This window comes from Falco naumanni, chromosome 1 (genome assembly GCF_017639655.2).
Source record: "Falco naumanni isolate bFalNau1 chromosome 1, bFalNau1.pat, whole genome shotgun sequence".
Lineage (NCBI taxonomy): Eukaryota > Metazoa > Chordata > Aves > Falconiformes > Falconidae > Falco > Falco naumanni.
In genome coordinates this window covers 3,877,685-3,900,239 of record NC_054054.1, presented here as the reverse complement: position 1 = coordinate 3,900,239, position 22,555 = coordinate 3,877,685, and the positions used below count along the sequence as shown (strand labels likewise).

Genomic DNA, 22,555 nt, shown 5'->3' with positions numbered 1-22,555 from the left:
ATCAAAACACCTCCTTAAAAGTTCCATCCAGGATTAGATTCTGCATCAGGAATTTCAGAGAAAGGTGGTATTAAGTACTAAGCGACAACCAAGCTACGCTTCAGTTTGTCTCCAAGTACTGTGGAATTTTAGTGCCTTGACCATCCAGAGGGGACATTACAAACAAATGCGTGCCCAAAGGTGTCAGAAATAAAACTGCATACCAAGCATTCCTCCCGACGACTTCTACTGACGGCACAAACGTCTACTCTCAGCGTCTTCTGTAGCAGCGTGACTTGGGAAATGGCCACTCTGAGTATCTCATTGAACAATATGGTTTCCATGGCAGGATGAACTTTTGTGCGGAACAGACAGCTGATATCAGTTGAGGATGGAAGTACTGCTACTCTAATATACCTGCCAGAAACAAACCCAAAAAACTTCACCTGTATTTAAACTGTCACTTGCTGGTGATGCATTAAGAAGTTGACCCCATCAGCTACAGGACTGCACGGCAAGAAAATTAAACAGCAACAAATCAGAGGTGGAATGGAAAAGGGCTGAAAAAGAGAAGTGAGAAACTCCTCCTCCTCCTGCAGAAACATTTCCCAAAAAGAAATTTCTGTGCCTGGGAAGGTAGTAGCAAGAGGGATAGCTATTTCTGTCTCTATCCAAATTTACCCTCCGGTTTAGTACTGTGAACACTGAAGATCATGTCACAGATGGGAGGAAACACGATCTTCATGTTAATTAAAAAAACGAGAAGAATTTGGGTGGATGTAAAAATTAAACTCTTCAAACGATGCGAGCAGCACTGAGAAGAATTGATGTCTCAGTCTTTTCAAGAAACAAACAGAACAAAACCTCCAAAGAAACCAGAAAACTGAGGAAGATGAGGAAGAAAATAGCTAGGGCCACAGCTGCTTAAGATCAGTTTGTAATATATTAAGTGAGATTCAGCAGAATGCATCTTGCAAGCCTAAGTCTAAGCACAGGGAATAACTTTAAATTATTATGCAGCTGCATTCTTTTTATGGAACGAATATGAACGGATATTATGTGGATAAAGGTAATACTAGCTAACTTGCAGGTCTCACTTTAGCTGGAGCTTGATAGAGTAAAGACATTCCTAATGCAATTTGTAATGTTATTTACCTACTGCACAGCTTCTCATACACGTGAACGAGCACAGTAATTGTTTTACATCTTTTCAGTGCCTATGCATTAGTCTGTTTCTGGTATTTGCTTTAAATATAATTGACATTCACTACAGAATGCGATGAAGCTAGCTAAAAGCAAGAAGAGAAAGTGGGCCAAGGAAAATTATTCTGGAAAGAAACGCGTTCTCCCCCAAATTATAGTACTATTGCTATATTTTCTGGTAATGGCTTTGTACATACTGTTATTATTATTAAAAACTTAGTTTTACATTAATCAAACCAGGTCTGTGAGGTATAAGATTAATAAATTAATAAATCAGGTCGGTGAGAAATTTGATTTTGTTCTTTGAATTTGGGCATAGCCTTTCATTCCCCAATTATGTCGAGCTTCTTCGGAGAAAGAATAAGAATTGTTTGGTTTGCAGGTATAACCTGGATCGCAGGTACCCAGCCTTGACAGACCAATCCCACAGTGAGTGGTAGTGTCACGTAATTCCCGTAACGCTGCTGCCGTGTTCACATCAATGTAGGTGAGCCATTTGCATGGTCTACTGAAAACAGCCATTTATACAGCTTAAGCAATTAGGAAACATTTAGAAAAGAGGTAGGAATAGAAGAGAAAGTATATTAAAAGTATGTTTAAAAAGTGGTTCATTGGACCTTTCTTTTAATAACTGTTAGCCAATTTATTGGCATCAGGCCAGAATGAAGGGTAAACAGAAAACTAAAAGACAAATTGTTCACTGGCTTTGTTTTACAAGAGTGCTTACTTTCATTTTAATTAAAAAAGTTAAAAAGTCAACCGATGCCTCAGATTTTGCTGTGACAAACCTGTGACTTCTAAACCGATGAAAAAATGATCTTGACACAAATAATTAGTATTCAGCTAGGCTCTACCTACTCTAGAAGCGAACAGCTTTTACAAACAGCATGGAAACAGGTATCAATCAGTACGACCTCATGTCAGATCTATTCCTCTGTGTGTGAAGGTTCAATACGGTACTAATCTATCCAATTTGATGTTCTAGAAAATACAGTTATAACATAGCATTGCTTTCCAGACCCAATTTTTACCATTTTACGTATCTGTGCAGTATATACATATATGTACACAATGGCAAGTGACAGAAGAAATGCTGCTTGAAAGGTCCTTCCTTTACCCTGTCCCTTCTCCTCCTTGTTTTGCGTAGCTCTAGTTTTATTAAATCTTTTTAGCAGCAGCAGGTCTGGACTTCTGCACTGAAGGCACTTGACTACTAATTACAACTTCATTCTTTAATTCCTAAAAAGATGCCAGCTATGACCTACCTTTATCTTACTGAACACTTTGTTTACTTTCTTTTTTTTAAAATATGTTCTACATCATCTACTTTTCCTCTCAGTCGTGTCAAACTATTCTTCTACAGTTTTTCTCTATTCTTGTGCTAAATGCTAGTGAACTTGGAAGGTCAGCAGGGGAAAGATGGAGGATGGAGGTCAGAGAAGGAAGAATGGTAGTAGATAACCGTTTGCTATTAAAACCAAACAAAAACAAATGGAAAAATCCAGCTACCACCCAGACCTGTATTTCTATACATCCTTTCCATATTCAGTGGCCTCCTATTGAGCTGCCAATCAAATTCAAGGTGACGGGGGCGGGGGGGGGGGAAGGGAAGCAGCAAGAAAACCAAATTTTCCAAGGATCAATTATGTTCTACCGTAATCTTATTAAGCTTCTCAATAGTTTAAGAAACCTTTCCAATCTGCAAAAAAGCTCACTGAAGTACAAGGTCCCAAGGAGCCAGGGCAAGCTGCACTGACTTGTACAGATGAGAGGTTTGGATTAGAGCCTCAGTGGTAACGTTCTCTTATTCAGACATTTGTGTTCATTTCCTACATACGATTTCCACTGTAATTACTTTTAGACCTTTCCTGTTGGTCCAATTCAACGCAAGAGCCAATTCTGAACAGACCTCCAAGCCGCAGTTGTTAGGGATGGCGTATCTCAGTGTGGCTGTGCTTGTCCACTTGCAATTTATCAAATTACCTCTTAGCTTTAAAAGATTGCTTAAAAGACACATACCTATTTTAACTTCATTTTACATCAAAATGCCACAAAAATGTAAAATGGTGACATTCTGAGTTGAAAGAATGGCAAAGTATCCATGTTTTTAGTAACTACAGAATAGCTGTTTTGCGCTCACAAAGCTACAGAACATTTAAAAACTCTAAACAAAGCATTATTTTAAAAAACCCTTTCTGTTCCACTTTAGTGGAATATACAAATTTCCTGATAACTTTTTTCTCTTGCAGCTTTGCTGGATTATGTAGAAGTATTACTACAGTTTGAAAAGTGTTATACATATTTCAGTGCTGTTAAGCATTAAATCAACCCATTCCTTTGGAGAATTTGTACATTTATTATTATACGCTCCTATTTCAACACTACTGCTCAGTGATTGTTTGACTTACACTCTAGAGCCAAGGGGGACAGAAAACGCTGGGAGATTTCTGAGCTGTACGACGATGATCACAAAACTTGAATTGCTGTGGTCGTATCTGTTAAAGAAAGGACAACATGAGGGAAGTTTACTATTCGCATTTATGTATGAACAGATATATTCCCTCTGCTGGTCACTTACCTGAGTCCTATTTGTACCTGGGCAGTCTCTAGAGTCGTTGCATCATCTTCACTATATACAGTGTCCTCGGTTTCATTTGGTCTAGGGCAAACAGGCAAATACTCAGATTTAGAAAAATTCATAGTTTGCTTTCGGCAATAATTCAGGCATGTGTATACAGGATGTATATAGATCCTCCTAAACAGGCTGATTTAATTACAGTGTGCACTCCAAACGAGAATTTCAGAGCCCAGACAATAGCAATGCCTGTTTTAGGGACAGTCGCTGCCTGGATGGTTTGGCAACTCCAGCAATGCATCGGAAAGGCCTCGGGATGATTAATGAAGCAGGCCAGGCTAACAGGCAACAGAAAAACCCATGATATCTTCCTATACATACTTTGTACTTCTTTATCCCCCGAATACGAAATTGGAAATTAAAATTTGTCGTAAACATCAGGCCACATGTGACACGGCTTCGGAGAATATTTGAGAAGCAGCAGCTCTATAAAATAAATAGGCTTCTGTGCAAGCAAGAAGCATCTTTCCTCTGAGTCTGTTTTCAGAAGTATTCAAAGAACCAAAGGAACTCAAGCCTTGCAGCTGAGGAGCGACTCTAGCATTGAACGGAATTGCAGAGAATCCATGTGGCAAAATAATTCCAGTCATCTTCTGGGAGGTTTGAGCGAGGATGTGGTATTAATGTGTTTCATTGATTTTTAAAACTAGACTGTTGGGATCAATAAACAAGATCAAGATAGAAAATGCCGAGGTAGGAAGTGTGGAGAATGACACAGACATCCCAGAAGACACGACAGCATTATCTTAAGACTGCATTTAGGGGGTTGCTTTTTACTATTCATTTCCTCTCTGATGGCTAATTTGATAGGGTGAATTTATTTCCTCCCCTGCCTTAAATTACTCAATACAAAGGACTGGCCCATACAGCAGAAAACACTGACTGTAACTTTAGGAGTACATTGACAAGTGGGAAGTCATTCCATATACAGTGCTCGTAAAAACACTTTTACTAAACATAAGCGAGTCACACATAGGCACTCATTACCTCTTCACTACTTCCTGCTCTGTAATAATGAAGAGTACCCACACCTGGAGCTACCACGGAATAAAAAGAGCCTGTAAATCTTAGCTTGTACAAATGGCAATAGTTTCCTTTTGTACACAGGCTCAGGGGATGCAACTGTTGTCTTTCCTCTTTTCCTGAGTATTTATAGGAAGACAACAGGAACTTGTTCTGTTTTCCACCCACCCCACCACCTGCAGTCGCTGGAGGACAGCCAAAGACTTGCTCCACAGAACATCCACAGCTTTTGGTCCAATGTCTGTTCATTTCTATCCACTGGACTTGTAACTAGAGCAAAGACTAAGTTTTTGCTCACAGTGGCTCAGAACTGAAACAAAACGGAAAGGCAATAATGCTTATTGAACGAAAATACAGTCACAGCCACTCAGTCAAGTGAAGGTTGAGTTTTTAAATAGATGGGAATTTATTTCAGCCTAAGAAGTTGCATTAAGTCTAACTTAAGACTTGGAGTGAACTAATACTAGGATTCAGAGTTCAGGGTGAAATACGGGTCCATGACCTAAGGTCAGATTGAATGGGTGTTGTATCACTTCAGGAGAAGTCCCTTTTGTATTTGAGCTTCTTTTTATTTGGTCTCATCTATTTTTATTACCTTTTAAGTTTTGAAAGGCTTGACAAGTAGAAGTAATTTCATCAGAGGCCAATAAAACCCATTTATGATATATAATGCACCTTTACCTGTCATAACAGAAAGGCATTTAGGCTGGCAACAGAAGACATGTGTCTACATCTTCGTAACCATCCTGCTAAAACATCTCCCTCAATATTCAAAAGGACAAAAAAAATTCTTAGCGTCAACAACTTGCCAAAACTGAGGTGAAAAATAAAGAAAGATTTTGCTTTCTCTTATAGTTTGACATAGTCTTGATTATGCAGTCTGAAGTTCGTTGTTCTCACTGCCAGAAAACAGACAATACTGTATAAACTAGTACACAGAATCCTGTAGAAGTTACGTCTTGTCAAAAAGCAACAGCAGCAAATACATTTCTTACATCCTGTTCACCACAGTGAAGCATGAGCATTAAACCCCTAACCTGGATTATTTTTATATCAACATTACAACTGAGGATTTTCTTATCTTTCCTATAACCTCTTTTTTAAAAAAGAAAATATTAAAGAGAACTCCTATGCAATCTGAAGATTGTACCTAAAAACCCAAGGAGTAACAAGAGTCACTCTGAGTAGAGTTAATACAGCCACATGGCAGAACCCGTGTAGTTTAAATCTAGCTTTTCTCCTAGGAACACTCCTAGCAAGAAAAAATAAAATAAATAAAATTCACCAAGATTAGAAGGTAGCATATTAATGCCACTCAACCAAGTTATACAAGCACACTGATGCAAATTTATTAGCTTAAAAAAAAAACCATCAAACTTCACTGTTTGGTAAATGTGCCTTCCTTTCAGTATGAAAGTACAAAATATTTATGGAAATGGCAAGACTGACGAACTACTTATGTCGGTATCATGTAACTGCTTATAGATATATTTAAATTCTTGGTGGGAAGTCTTGCATTATTTCTCAAACCTACTGTTTCACAGAAGCTTCGTATACACCACTGTCTCCAGCTACAGACTCATCGGACACGGCAGCAGATACACAAGCTGTCTTCTCCTCGAGCAGGTGACCAGCTGTTCTTCTCGGTAAGCCAACACCTACAGAAAGAAAGAAGAATGAAAATTACTCCTAGAGATAAATAGTCAGAAAGAGAGAAGCGCATCGTTTAGAAAGTTGTCAAGCTGAAAGTGGTGACCCTTAACTCAGCATCACCGAGTAGTTTTGTTTCACATCATTCAACATTCTGAGACTGTACTGCTGTCACCACGTAGTCTGGCTAGGGCTATAACCAAACTGATAAACTCGGTAACGTGCAACTATTGCTTCTTCCCAGAGATACAGACACCTAGTTCATCACCGGTATCTCTTGAGCTAGTTATTATCCTTCATTGTCTTATTAACCCTCGTCATCTTGGTCTTTACACCTGTATTTGCCATGTTCACATTCTGCACTGTACTGACACTTTGGCTACATGAAAAGCGCTTGCCTACTGTTCATGAAATATTCAGAAGTCAGACACACACCCTTCTACCCAGCGATTTAACTGCTAGAAATAAAAAAAACAACAACCCACCTCTGGTTTACTATCATCAAAAACCTTTTTATGCTACAAGCTCTCTTTACTATCAACTACTATTTAGCCTTAATCTCCGACTCGCATTCACATGGTACCGTCACGCAGCGAAGCAGCAGCGCTCGCGGAAAGCCACGTTCCGCGGCACAGCGAGCTGAGGGCTACGCAGGACTTTCATCTGACAGGGGGTGAGGATATTGGTATGCATGATCATCCCCACCCGAATCGTGACTTTACATCTTGTTAAGATGTTTAAAATTTAAGGCTTCAGATTAGATGACTGATTGCTGCATTTGTGCTTTTATTTATGGCAGTAAGAATGCTTTTTCCTTGATGATGAAGTGCTCTTCCCCTTCCCCCCCACCACGTGAGGGGTGAAGGTGATGACATGATTTATTGATTACCCTTAGGAATTACCACAGCAGCCTGAATTGACTTTGACAATGACAGAGACTGACTGTGGAAGAACTACACGATATTCCAACTTGGTTTCTGACAGCGGGGGCATGTGCAGAGGAGCAAATATCTGTATGGTTCACCTGTACAGAAAAGTCAGAAACAGACAGAGAGGCAGGTGAGCGCTGCATTTAAAGAGTCCACGCAGATTATTACATGAAAATACCAGCTACGCTGTCTTCAGGCACGTTTACCTCCCTCCAAGTTAAGATTCAGCAGCTGTCACATTTGTAGTCTTGTAAAACTTGAGTGTGGGGGCTGAAATTTTTCCTCATGCAGGTTTTATGCCTCTGGCTGAGTTTGCTGACAACCTTCCCAATTCAGCATCGCAGCTCCAAGAATGAAATTGGAGTAGAAATACTGAACCGACCCCAGGTCTGTGTCTCACTGCTAATGCACTGAAGCCTCACCATGAGGCCCGTCTTACTGTGGAAACGAGAGGTACTGGAGCATAATTAACATCTGGCTTTTCAAAATTGGAGTGCTTGCTTTGGCAGCCTTCATACAGTTTTAAAGACCATTTGTATCCTATATGTGACACTACACGAGGAAGTAGCAGCATAAAGAATCACAGGATGAATTTGTATTGTAAAACCATAACTACTTACAGAATTAAAGGACACCCTGACACATACCCAGAATTACAGGTCCTCAAAAAAAAAAAAAAAAAAAAAAAAAAAGAAAGCTCGAAAGTGTTAGACAACCACATGATGCCTTTGAAAATAACGGTCTAAAGAAATAATTTTTAAAACAAATAATTCTGATTCCTCATGGCCCTGTGTGTTCCCAAATGCCAAGCCATTTTAAATTCAGTTCTTAGACTAGATGAGTTGCAGCCAGATTGCAAGATCAGACAGACCAAAAGTTGTGGTTGATTTGGGAAGGACATACTGCTGCAATACGGGCTGGAGAAGTAATTATTTTTCACATATGGCTCTAAAGCAAAAGAACTACTGTGTTCCACTATACTGAAAAGACGAAGGACAAAATGACCCACCTCCACCCCAAACCCCCTTCCATATTCTTGCACTTCCCATTTCACAGGTTCAGACCATTGGGACATCAGTCAATTTCTTTTCTTCTTTCTGCACAGTTGAACAGAGGGGGGACTCCCATCCTGTCCTGCGTATACCATACATTTCTGGTGCCACATTGCTCTGGTCAATATTGAAATTACTACAGGGCTGCAGTAAGCTGATCTAATTGACCAACAGACGTTACAACAATTCTTCGAGGTATCTATGTCTACAGACCTATAAAAGCAATTTTTTTTCATTAAGATATACGTATGTATCAACATGTTTAGGTACTTCTATTAAGAACTGGCAAACTCCAGGCACAGGGAGAGCCTGGCAACAAATCCAGCACTCTAGAGAGCTAGGTTGAAACTAAGACACTAAAGACACTGACATTGGTTAGCATCTTCACTATCAACTCAGGACCAGAAACGTGGAGCTGGGAATGCTGGGTGCTGGTAAGGTTTCCAGTAGGGCTGGCCAGTGCCCAGTGCTAGCAGAAATCTGGCTCTCTCCGTTCTTTCCTTGGGAAAACAGAGTCACGGCGTAATACAAAAATGGTTTGCAGTATACTTAAAGACAATGACACAGAACAACACTACAAGAAGTCAGTAAATGTGAGAGAAAGCGCAACGTACTTTCAATCCTACCAAAAGGCAACGCTCTAGGACTGAGGACAAGCTGTCAATTCTTGACAGCTGGGATTTTTGAAGTTCTGACTCTGCCAAGGGCTTTGACAAGATAAGACAACCAAGTACGCTGCACGGCTTTTATGCAGACTAGAAGTGGAATTCATTACACCTAATTCAGCCATCTCAAAGTTAACTTTAACTAGTTACTAAGGATACCTCAATAACTTACAGGGTCATTCATCCCATCTTCCTTAAAGAGAAGTATGCTTTAGGACAAGATGACTTATCCTTTTGGAAGTTACCCACAGGCTGCCAGGGGAGCCTAGACTAGCTTAGGAGTTCTGTTTTAACTCGGATAAAAAGCTAAAAGCTTTGAAATCCATGTTAATAACGGGGAAAGTCTCACTGTAACTTACATGGCATGTGGTCACTTTCTCAACTCACATAAAAAATGAGCCGCAGATCTTTCAGCGACAGCAGGTTCAAATAACTAGGTATACATACACACATAAAAATTCCAACTCCTAAGTCCAGAAATCTCTTCTACTGAGGATGTCAGTTTGTACCTTATTCTTCAGTGAGAAACAAAGCATCTGATTTCAAGTTACCAAAAGCCACCGGAGGGTATTTTTGCTCTATCCCCATACATCCTGACAAAACCTAGGAACACCACGCATCCTTCGTGTCTTCAAGATCCAGTATTAGGTTTTTCTGTTATTTTTTCATGACAGGACCTGCAGTACATGAACTTGCCTTCTGAGATGGCTATGGAAAAACAGATGGAATCAGGGTGATCATAGCTCTCCGCAGCCAAAACTAGAAGTTACGTAATGTCCCTCAAAATGTCTGACTGCCCACCATGGCAAACGTGTGCTGACCCAGGCAGTCTTCAGCTACGTGAGGTACCTCCCTGTGCAAAAGCCAGCCGTTAAGTTCCAAAATTTCCCGTTACATGTATATGCGATATTAGATTTTTTTTATTACCTGAACTTCCTTCATGTAGAGAAGGCAGAGGCTGCCTAATGCCTTCATTAAGATCTTTATCATCTGTAGAAATCCGAGACGCTGCTCTGGCTTCAGAGTCCAATAATATTTGGTTCTCACAGAGACTAATGCCTGCAAAGTCACCCAGAAGGTCACAGTCTTCAAAGTCCGTCGCGAGGTGATGCAGAGGGGAATTTTGAGCCGACACCGAAAATGCAGCTTCTAAAACCAAAGGGGACCCTGGGGGGGACAAGGAGGACAGCGAGGATCTGGAAGACAGTGATGTCACAGATTTGGGAGGTTCAGTCAATTTGGGATGGTCTGCAGCTGAAGGAGAGTCACTGTAACCCAGTCTCCCATGGGAACTGACCACTTCATTTTCGTGAATGGTAGTGATCGGCCCCGAAGGAATGTAACCACTTTTTTCTTGCAACATGAAGTCAAGTTTATACAGATAGTCCAAATCTGTTATCTGATCGCCTTGGTTATAGTAGAGATCCGTGGAGCTGAGCGAGTTTAGCGACCCTCTGCTTGATGTGTTGAGAGATCCCCGGCTGGATGCCAGAGATCCCAAACTGCTCCCTGAAGACACAGATAACGTGCTAGCTGACAGGCTGCAAAGAAAGCACAAACACGTACACCGATGTTACTAAACTAAACCAGCGGGACACGGTACAAGGAGAGGGAAGATTGACTGGAGCCGCGCTGTAACAATTTACAACTGAATGCTGCTTGGGGCGTTATGGTTTTTAAGCACCCATTCTTGGCTGAGGTCAGTGTACCCAACCTGCACGCTACCAGGGCAATTTATCCAGCTTCTGGCCTGTTGCCAAAGCCCCTTTATTTCTGGAGGAGGCTGCAGATTTGACAAACCGGTCCAGCAGTAACAGCACCTTTCTCAGCCGCTATATTCCCTCAAAGACCTGCTCCGCTGACGTGGGCACTCGTGGGGTCAATGTGACGGGAGGTGATGGCAGCAGAGGAGTGCTGCCACCTCTGCAGCAGTTCATACAGCCTGCCCTCTGCCCACAAACCTGGGAGAGATGGCAACTAGAAGCAGACAGCTTAGAGCAGAACTGTTCACATACATATGACAACACACACCCTACATGCACGGGAAATCCAGCTACCCAAGCACGGCAAAGGCCGTTACATGTGATCTTCTCCTGTTAATAACGGGAGATAAGGAGCTCTGCCAGGCCTCAGAAACTGTGTGTCATTGCCTTGGCTCAGGATAACTCTGCTGGGAAAAAAGCATCAGGAAAAATAATGCAGCCCTTTTGAAACACTTAAAAAAATGTGTACTGAACAGTAAGAGAGCTGTCAACTTTAAAAGTTTTGCCACTGGGCTAGAAAACTGCTTTCAACAGGACAAAGAGACTCCTCAAAGTCCAAACAAATGAGCACAAAATGCTCTTTCCCTAACTAATCACCAACCAAGATGCAGTTTATGGGATATGGCTGAGATGTCTGAAATAGCTAAGCCAGCCTAGATCCCAGAATTCGGACGGTGTGGCTTATTGTGAGACAACCTCTACAGAATGCTTAAAAACATTTTTCCTCTTAAACTCCCATTTTGATTTCTCAGAGAATTGTAAACATTTTGCTGTATCCAACTGGGTTATGCAAGAAATTAAGGATTTTGTACATAAATACAACGGACACATGGTTTGGTAGCCCAGGGTCCAGATGTGAGAGAAACTCTTCCCCAGGACCAGTTACATGTATCATAAAATATTAGAATTCCCATCAGAGCAGTGAGTTTGAGTTCACAGTTGCTGTAACTGATGGCTTTTTTGTTATCACTATGAATTTCATAAACCCAGTCAGATTTTGAATCAATGACTGTCAGGAAAAAAAAACAACCCATCCTGCTGAGGATACATTTCTGTCTACAGAAAGAGTAAGTCAGTGTGGAAGAATAAAACCAGAATCAACTACTCACGTATTTTATATGCATACAGGTCCTCATTAAGTCTCTCCAGTTATCATAAAGATTACAGTTCTAATGACTCGTTTTAGATAGAACTCTGAGAAACCAATTGGTCTCCTCAGTGACAGGATTTTGAAGATATGACCGATTAGAGAATTTACACTGAAGCGAAATAATGTCTGCCTGCTTAATTATGGAAGCTGTGCAAAAAATCCATTCCATCCAGTCTTGAGTGCCTACTGAAATGATAAAGGTACACCAGGTTTGCATGATGGCAAAATGCTTGAAGCTATTACACTTGCATTTTCTTACTTAAACAAATTTTGTTCAGCTTCCAACTAAGAGAAAAACCTAAGAATGAAGTTGAGACATCCAAGTCCACCAGATTGTTGCTGAAAACAGGTTTTACATTATGCAGTACGGTCTCACCTCCTAAGTTGTGAATGCAAATAAGTAGTTAACTTTGTAGTTTCTTCAAGTTTCTGTACTAACTCTTTTCTTCTCTCCTCCAATTTCAATCTGGAAAAAGAGGTACATATAAGTAAAGCAAAGCATTAAAAAATAATCTGGAGGCTAAAATACTTTATAGATAAGGCAGAAACAAAGTGAAGATCCCTCATATTTTCAACTGGTTGCCAACTACTAAAATCCAACAGACTGTGTTAAGCTCTCGGTTCTATCGTAAAACCCTAACCACCTCAGCAGAGCGACTTTATCTGCAGAATACTAAGCAGTGTAACAAACCTGCTGAGTGTACAAGCAAGCAGAGTGTCAGTACATTCACACTGTACCAAGGGGGAACGTGCACCCAATAAAAGAGGAACAGACGAGCGCTGGGAAAATAGCTGCGACTTCAGGAAAGTAAGATCTGCACTATTACGGTTTTAAAAAGCCATGCTGTACACTGGCTCCTCACTTAATATAGTCTCAGAAAAAAAACCCAAAAGAACACCGATAGCAGAATTAGTTCTGATAATGCAAGAACTTGAGGTAGCGCTGCAGGAAGTTTAAAATTAAAGTACTCCCTTTGATTTCAGAGACTTCATAGAGAGACAAAGTCCAGTAAACCAAAGCAGCATTCAAGCACAAGGTTCCGAGATGGTGGACCATATTTAGGACCGTATTTACTTTGGTAAAGGTTTCTACATCCCCACCAGCTTTGTCATCACCTCAGAGCCGCACAGCATTGTAATGCTCATTACCAAGGTTCACCTTTATGAAAAAGAAGGATTTCTTGCCTCCTGCACTGTCATCCAGTGTAGCTCTAAATGCACAAATGGTGGAACTCTCCCATTCCTTTTGGCTGGCTCCTAGCAGAATGGATTCACTAACCTTTACGGTGATTTTTTTCCTTTTATAATTGCCTTTTATCACTCTATTTACAACACCAAATAAATTGCTTTCCCTCAGAGGATTCAGCTAAAACCCTCCAGTAGCTGTGGATTAGTATATTCTCCTTTAGCCTTTGCTCAGTCAACTGATACATGTCACAAGTTCTCAAGCAACTAATCTGAAAGACAAGAAATTACCTCCCCTACTTAAAGAAAAAAAAATAATTAAAAAAAGGGTTGATGTTCATTCTCAGAAGTATTCCTTTGGCCCTTCTGACATTTCAAGGATGTATAAATTAAAATTCAAATGCAGAGAACACTTCAAAGAACAAACCCCCAAAATCCACCATTGCTTTCTTACGCAAACTGAATGAAATACTTGGGAGTTCCCAGAATTCACTCTCTTTGAGTGTCAGATACCAGTAAAAAAGACATTAAGTCCTCAATTCAGCAAAGCATGAAAAGCACTTGCTTACACACATGCTTATTCAGCGAGCAAATCTGGGTTATGCAAAGGTGAATAAGTTACCCTGAGGTCAGCCAGGGTGTGAACTTCCACTCCGCTGCCTACGCTGCGTGTGCTCTTACACCGCAGCAACGCGCCCATCTGCCAATACCTGCTAAGACTGTTAAAAGCATACATCATACTTCACTCTTTGCTCACGAAGACAGGTTTCCAAACCAAGAATGATGCTCATCTATGGTATCAGATGCTCTTTCCTACCGTTTTAGTATTTATCAGTGCCTTCTGTTGTCTTTTAAAGCCTCATCTGTCCTGCTTTTCCCAAGCAGGAGTGCCCTTCACTAGCTCTTTTGTGGCTTTTCAATAGTGAACTATCATTTTATCTTATTTATCAAGGAAGAGGCACAAAAATTGCTGTATGTGTTCAACTACTAATGGTAAAAGGCAAGAAAGAAAATTAACAACTTAGGAACTCTGACTGGAGCCCTCAAAACAGATACCTGGAGTTATTCCACTGAATTTGTACTATTAAACTAAAAGGTTTGGTGGTGGTGGTGGTGTTTTTCTCCAAAGCACAAGCAAAATTTGTTTTTCTTTATTATCTTAAGGAGGTTGATAAAATGTAATTTAACCCATGGAATTGAGCTCCTGAAAAAAATTCTTTCCTGGATGTAATTTGATCTACTAGTAATTAAAAATAGTAGTATTAATACCTGTACATACATTTCAGAAAGATGTTAGCCATAGTTAGAGACACAAGCTAGATGATGAAATCACCCCTGGAAGTTCCAACAGGAAGAGGAGGAGAAAGCAACAGGAGGCAAGAGGAGGAGGAATTTGAAGAAAAGGAGGAGGATCTGGATAAAGGTAAGACGGGAAAAAGAGGACCTGGGGGAAGAGCACAGGAAGGTGAAAGATAGGAAAGAGTACGAAGACGAACAAAATCAGGGGGAAGTGTTCAGCAAAAGAATAGAAGAAATAAAAACTGGAAGAAAAAGAGGAAGAGGAGGAAGAAAAAGGGAAAAAGGAGTGGGAGAAGGAACAGGAGGAAGAAGTGGCTGGACTCAATGAACTTAAGGGTCTTTTCCAAACTAAATGATTCTACGATTCTGTTTCTTCCCCCTTTACAAAGTCCTGAAAGGAAAACCCAAAACACCAAAACCAAACCAACCAAAAAACCAAAGCCACCCAAAATCAAACCAAAACCCCCTCCTCATGTCAAGCTCAGACACAACCCATAGCTTCTTACACTGTTGCTCCATTATCAGTACCTGCGAAAACACTGGAAATCTAAGGTATTGATGAGATTTCATGAAAGAACCATAGTAATGCAACAGTGCAGCACTTTGAAGATGGCGAGGCTCCTCCACCGATAACGGAGAGAAGACTCTTCCCCTCCTCCAAGAAACAAAATGCTGATGCTTGATTTGATACAACTAAGTGTTTCCTTCCCTCAAATAAACATTTCAGGAGAAGTTTCACCATCTGAATCCTTCTACAAAATGAAGATTTTCTTCATGTTTATAGCAGACACATCAGAAACAATCCTCATAATAGGCTGGTATGAAAGTATTGATGTGCCCTGAAGTCATAAAGGGAGACTGTTCTAATATCATAAACGGCTGCAGGTAGAAATTCACTGAATAGCAAAAAAGCAAACCAGAAGCAACCATAAATGGTTCAACCAGCAGTGCATGACACAAAATCTTACAGCAACCTCCGAAAAAAAAAATAATCTGCGTTTTCAGGAACAAAAATCAAAAGGAAAAAGATCTGAAGAAAATAAAGAGGGGAAAAATTAAGCTCTAACAACTAGTTGTGTCACTATACCTGGAAAAAAAAATCTGCCATTTCGTTTGTTCTTGGCAGTGGGAGACAGTTTTACTTGCCCTTGGCACTCCAAGTTTGGCATCTGACACATATAGGGAAACAGTCAGGTGCACAATCTTCTTTGGCACTAAACAATCAAATCCAGCTGCCTTTTTACAGCATGTGTCAAGATTTAGCTGTTACAACAGCATATTATCAAAATCTTAGATACAATTTATTTATTCGTGAATGTGGTTTTTTTATTGACCCCTTGTTCTCCATTTACTAACAAAAGTCAGAAGGCAACAGATCCATGCTACTTCAGATACTACTAACACAGGCGGGTTACTTCTCCTGTAAAAACACAGTTCCAGTAGGACGTAACCCTTCTAAACCACATCTGGATTATCGAGATGATGCAGTTTAAATTATTATAAAGTGTACAAATATGTTTAAAAGTCATGCCTAATACACATATACGTACTTTGTAAACAAAAAAAGCTTCCTCACTACTCAGCTACAATTTAGGACCCAGCTTCTAATGCCACTAACAGGAATTTCGCCATTCAGTGAGACTGGAGCAACAGCAGGTGTTTCCTAGCAGAGAGAAGTGGGAAAGGCTTATAATGCTGATTGCATTACTTCAATAAGGCATACTACACTGATACACACAATGACATTTTGTGTTTATTGCATTTTATGTGTGCTAGAGGTGCCCATAAATTTATTTCCATTTACAGTTGATGAAAAGTCCATTTGTGACAGTCGCCTTTGATTTTCTCAAACTCTGAATCTGGCTCAAACAATTTATTGCGGGAGTTGTTTCAGTTACCAGTTAGGTAGCAGCAAGTTAGGAAAGGTCTGCAGCAATTACACTTCTCCACTAAACTTTTTTTTTTTTCCTTGCTTTTCTTTTGGTTGCATTTTTGTATGTAATAAAACTCACAATGAAAGGCTTCAGATGTTGCAACAATCAAGATAATCTTTGTAACCTGAGTTCAAATAGTTTACAGCTATTATCAGAAACGAGTGAATGATGCATTGCCCTCCTGCTGGTATGTTGACATTCCTCAGTTATTTAACATCTGTTGCAGGCATTTTCATGCTGGTAACAAACACAGAGTAACCGATATCGCAGAGCACATACAGGGTGTTCACATTCTCTCACCGTACAGAAGAGTTCTTTGTGTTTCTGCCCAGTGGGCTAATAACGAATTTAATTAAGATCTACATAGAACAGTTACTGAAGGAAAACAGCCCATCAAGGCATAGTTCAGGGTCTGCAACAAGTACAAAGGTTAGATTGCAGAAAATGGCATTTAGTATTAGCAAAAGACAAGCCCTTACCTTTCAGCAAGTGCTTGACTGGGTGTGCTTTTTACAGACAGCAGCTCTTCTTCAAGCCTCTTCCTTTCTGTTTCTAGCTGCTCTAGCTCATCTTGAGTACGTTTGCGTGGTGTAATAAACTGGAGTTCCTTTAAAAGCTCTTCTTTTTCATTGATTAACATCAGTTTTTCCTTTTCCACATCCAGTGCCCCAGGCCAGGCTTCAGTATCTAGCTTAGAGAGTTCAATCTTCAAGTTAGCCATGCTAAAACAAAACACAGCAGATTTGTCTGAGCCCAGCACAGCTCACAAATGCCAGGAAAGAGAGAAACATTAAGAGTATTTTGAAAAGTATCAGGATATAACAACATTTTCCTACTGAAAGCTCTAACTTTTTAATTAGTTTTGCTTCACAAGAATGGGACTACACCAGAAAAGCAAGCCACCTATCCAGTCCAACCTCAATATCCCTATTTGTTAAAAATGAATCGCTCTTGTTCCAACGCCGAGTTGAAGGAGAAGTCGTAATGTTAATAAAAGTTTTAGCGAAAGCAATCTGTCTGGTAACAGCAGCGGCACTATGCTTTACCCATCGAGGAGCACAATGGGTTTCTCCTAAGCTGCTGGAGGCCAGCTGCTCCTCAGAAAGAGCAGCGACCGTGGTGAAGGAACACGCACTATAGCAAGGTGCTCGCTTCAGCGGCACGCACGCACGCGGCTCTTCAAAGGCAAATGCACTGCTCTCCTACGCAATTAAAAGAAAAGATCGTGAGACGGCGGCTACCTAAAGAGAAAGAAGATTAGTAACTCAAGAGTTTGAGTTTGGGCAACTGCTGTTTCCGTCGTCGATGTCAAATCGCAGAGTTAAGACACCCAAGACTTGGTTATTTATACATCTTGTGCAGATCAAGGCGTATGATGGAAACAGAAATTTCCCTGCGTTATCACTGTACTATAGCTGTAATATAGCCCTGCCTCGATCGGGTTATTTCCAGCATTCGCTCTCCATAATCCCTCTGTCCATTGGCTCAGCAGCACAGCTTAAGAAGTGCAGGTCCTGCAATAAACTCATTGCCCGCCGGGAAAACCTAAAAACTCCGGTTATAGGTGCCACATACCTAATAAGATTATAACTTTCAGTCGCTTCCAGCCTTAGTCACACCTGAACCAGGTGCATGGCTAAAGATATGGAAGCTCTGGAACTACGTCAGAGCTCCTAGCTTTCTGCAACCTCTTGCTGGCAGGCTAGGAAAAACGCAGAGAAAGGAGAAGGCAAAACAGAAAGATGTTCCCATACAATCTAGGGCAAGAGGAAATGATCTGTTGCTTTTATTTATTTGTAGCTGCCATAGTTAAATACACCTAAGTCAGTTCAATAATGGATGCAAGTCTGTGCAACTTGAGCGTTACCAAACCATCTAAGGTAAGGGTCCCTGCTGTACTTCACATGCACATGATTTGGTACGTATAATCTTCCCGTAGCTCTGCCAGATTTCTGGGAAATTGTTTTTCTTCTTTCCGGTTTGTTTTCTGTGATTAACTAATAAAACTAAAAATGTCGGTTTTATTTTGCATCTCCAATATTAAATTTACAGTACATTAAGGCATTTATTTCTGGTCAAAGGTAAGAATAATTAATATTGAGTATAACTATCCCACTGCTTATGCTAGAGGCTTAAGAGGAACCATCCCCCTTTCTTTTTCCATCGGTGACATTCTCACTGGCACCTCAATATAACACAGCAGCTTTAAAAACGAAAACCAACCCATACTCCCAACAAACCCCTGGTTTGAGTCAGGGTATCTTCACAGAAAACCAAGGTAAAATATACAGAAATACTATCAGCAGTGCTACCATAATCAGATGGTGAGATGAAAAAAATGAAGCATTTCAACATATTTTGCAGCTGTTACATATATCATTTATATTCAACAGTCCTTTAGAGGAGCAGTACTCTGAGGGAAAACAACCAAATAATTTCAGATGGATAATGAAATGCTAAGACTTTCATCTCCAGGTCACTGGTTCTAGCTAACCTTGTTCTGAAAGTGGCTGTTACTGACAGCTGTTTGATGGCTTATGGGATGAGATGGTGGTCTCCAAACAGTTCTTTTGCTCCCTCTGCTACAGACAGCTCTCTGCTACTCTAACAGACACTCTTTTCAGCTGCCTTAGCAGACAGGCAAAGGACTAGATGGATATAAAAACTGAACCAGTCTCACACTTTTGAGGAAGTCCTTGCTCAACAAGGTCAACAAGGAATATTAGCCATATCTTCACCACATCAGGATAGGGCTGTCAGCATGCTGTATCACATCCTTTTGAATAACAATTGCAACTTAATTCAGCATAGTTAATGTCAATATTCTACCTCTTCAAGACATTCTGCTAAGTAACATAACATACGCAACATACAGCATTATCTGACAATTTTCAAGTGAGAATATTCTACCTCTTCAAGACATTCTGCTAAGTAACATAACATACGCAACATACAGCATTATCTGACAATTTTCAAGTAGAGAAGTTCATTTACAAGAGCCTCTCTTTCTCTTAGTTAACACAAAACAACTAAGAATTTGCACATTTACTATTTCAGAGATGGTCCATACTTAGTAAGTTATAGTGATGATTACAAAGGCCATAATAATTAGGGGGGATGTAATTAGGTACTGAACTTTATGTGCAAACCGGTACTTATCTTCATTATTCCAAGATCTGTACACTTTATTAAGTTCACCTAGTAGTCACAGATAAAACCAGTATGTGCAACCACTTTAAAGACTTTAATGCTGTCTTTCAAGGCATGCAGTTGTCTTATTTAAAGCCAAAAAGAATATTAATTACTGGGAAGTTTTCGGACAAAATTGAATAAAGATACCATTTAAAAGGAGATCATTTAACCTTGAAACACTGATGTTATATAGAACAAACAGTTATGGAAAGGTAAGTACAGAAGCTACTGAAATTTTGACTCATGTTCTCGGCTGACTAATATGCGAGCAAGTAAGATCTAACGCATCACTGCACTGTTTTTCTTCCCCCTTGCCCCCTCTACCTCCTACACTACCACCCCCTTATTTTTTTTAAGGTAAAAGTGGTAAACTGACTTATTTTTTTGATTGACAGGAATTTTTTTGTTCCTACAAAGGAGAGAGAAAACACAATGCTGGGACTTCTTGTATCAAGACACAGTCAGAACAGAGGATGATCTGATTTTGGATCAATGATGACTGAGAAAAAATGCCATCTATCTGCATCTAAACCACCATCTAGCAATTAATATTATGTACACAATGACACTGAGCCAAAATCGTGTTCAATACTGAACATACACAATAGCCTTAGCACGGTTTGATTCATGCATTGATCATATAATAAAGTTTTATGATCCATAATGAGGACGTAAAAGATTACTGTTGTTACTGGCAAGCGTGGTAGCTATTGCTCTGTATGAGAGGGGCATATATTTGAAATTAGGCAAAAAAACGTTGGTCGTGCAGCCTTCTGCCCTTAAAACCTAACTATGCCTTTACTTGGTATGTATAAGCTGCAAATTTCATTTCCTAGTTCTCTAATTAATCATGCCACAGTATTCAACTGAAATAATACTTAAATCTCAGATTTGATGCGGTTTAGGCACAGTTTTCACCTGGGGAAAAGTGCTGTTTTTTTATTTTATTGCCTTGTTTAGTTCTTTATTGTAAAAAAGGAACTCTGGGTGTGGAAAAACTTTTCAGATTTATACCCCCCTTAAATTACAAAGTACCTCCATAACAAAAACTACAAGGTTTCTGAACAACTGACACCTACCTAATTTTGTGAAAAGTATTAGAATAGAAAATAATACAACACAATTAATAGATTATTAATAGAAAGATACCCCCTGCACACTGTTTGTTTGTTTTTTTTTAATAGTAAGTCTTGCCCCAGTATTATGCAGCACTTCTGGTACACCAGAAGCTGTGTCATTCTAACCCTGAACGTTCTGCTTCCTGATGCCCATTCTTCAGGGCTTTGGCAATTCATCACAACGGCACTACTTTCACGAGCAACCTCTGCAGAACTTTAGTTGAGAGGCATTCCACATTCATCACTGGAGCAGTTCCTAGTTTCTTTTCTCCTCAGGTTAAATTCATTAAAAAAAAAACCCAACCCCATAGTCATAACAAGTATTTAAATTATCCAAAGTCCCAGAGGAAAAAAAAAAAAAAAAAAATTATTAAGCCTACTGAATCTTCACTGGAAGTCTGAAGGAACTCTAAAACTGAAGAGCCTTCAGTGGTGTAGTAAACTGAAATTATGATCCCAAAGAAGATGGACATAAATAGCCTGGCGACTCCTTTCAGTGGAAAGCCAGCTCGCTCTATTCCCTTAATCCTGGAACTGCCATTAAGTTGTCACTGTATTTTCTTTCTTAACACATTCAATTTAGCATTAAAGGTGAAGCCTGCTGTTCAAAAGCACCGGCTGCTCCTGGAAGCCTGCTTCTTGAAGGAAAAGAAACGGTTCCCAGTAACGCCGCAGGTTATTTATATATATGTGTATATATATATATATATATATATATATATATATATATAAAGTCCCAGCGAGCTGCCCACCAGATGTCAGTGCGAGCTCAGTGGTAGCGCTCCTGCACTCGGAACATCGCGAAGCCACTCACACGATTACCTTCTTTTTGCCTCTTCATATTGAAGACTTAGTCTGACCTTCTCTGCTAAATTTGATCTACTTCTTGCTCCAACCTGTTGCGGAAAAAAAAAAAAAAAAGTATTAGCCTTATTACTGTGTAAAGCTGTTCAATGAATCAACAAAACCTATACGCATAGGCTAGAAAAATTTAAACTTAAATAAACCCACGCTCACCGGCAGCCACGCACTTGCTGTTAAATGCCTAGTTGGGAATCTACTCAGATGTACGAAACAGTGCTGTTTTCTTCTGATCCAGTTCATCTATTTTTAACTACTGCACTACCATTTGTCCATACTCCAGGGTAAAGCAAGAGTGCTTTCAAAGAAGTCTTGCAGCGGTTGCACCCAGAATTTTGATCTCCTACTTTGAACTCCGCTGAACCCAGAATTTAGAACTAAGCCAGTGCATTTCTAAGTAAGACAAAAATAAATTCGCTACAAAACATAAACAAGCTTAGCTCTTTGTTTGGAAAACCTTGTACAATCTCTGCCTTACAAACTTAGCTCACAGAACTTCAAAGATGGTACCAAACAGAGCGCAGCTTTCTGTGTATGTAAAATATGCTGTCACAGAAACAGAGGTTTTAATGAATCCCTGAAAAAGTACTTCCACTAAGTTTTTCAGCTGTGTGAAATTAAATTGCACATTTAAGTTCTGAGATCTTGTTTCTGAAAATTAAAAACATCTTCATAATGAGTTAAGCCTGTAAGGTGAAACATATCCTATAGAAAGATCCAAAAATCACTGTCTACTTATGGTAATCTTCTGAAGGTACTGGAGCTATTTGATGAAATCAGATAGTCATAGATGCTTCATGGCAAATTATAAAGTTCATCTGAATCTTGAATTAAAGTTCAAGGGGGAAAAAAAAATCAGACAACTGACTCTATTATCTCAAACGTGTGTGTGTGTGTGTATATAGACACCCACACCC

General features: G+C 39.9%; 1 protein-coding gene across 6 annotated transcripts in view; it reads right to left on the bottom strand.

Moving 5' to 3' along the window:
* WWC2 (WW and C2 domain containing 2) overlaps positions 1–22,555 on the bottom strand; it is a 104,986-nt gene that overhangs the window by 20,496 nt on the left and 61,935 nt on the right. For all 6 annotated transcript variants that reach the window (XM_040601361.1, XM_040601273.1, XM_040601602.1 and 3 more), the window contains exons 8-15: positions 21,600–21,673; positions 16,947–17,189; positions 12,426–12,515; positions 10,064–10,677; positions 6,375–6,498; positions 3,761–3,841; positions 3,591–3,677; positions 204–396 (exon numbers count right to left, since the gene is read on the bottom strand). In XM_040601361.1, the coding sequence (XP_040457295.1) occupies positions 204–396; positions 3,591–3,677; positions 3,761–3,841; positions 6,375–6,498; positions 10,064–10,677; positions 12,426–12,515; positions 16,947–17,189; positions 21,600–21,673 (1,506 nt within the window). The remainder of the gene's footprint in view (positions 1–203; positions 397–3,590; positions 3,678–3,760; positions 3,842–6,374; positions 6,499–10,063; positions 10,678–12,425; positions 12,516–16,946; positions 17,190–21,599; positions 21,674–22,555) is intronic.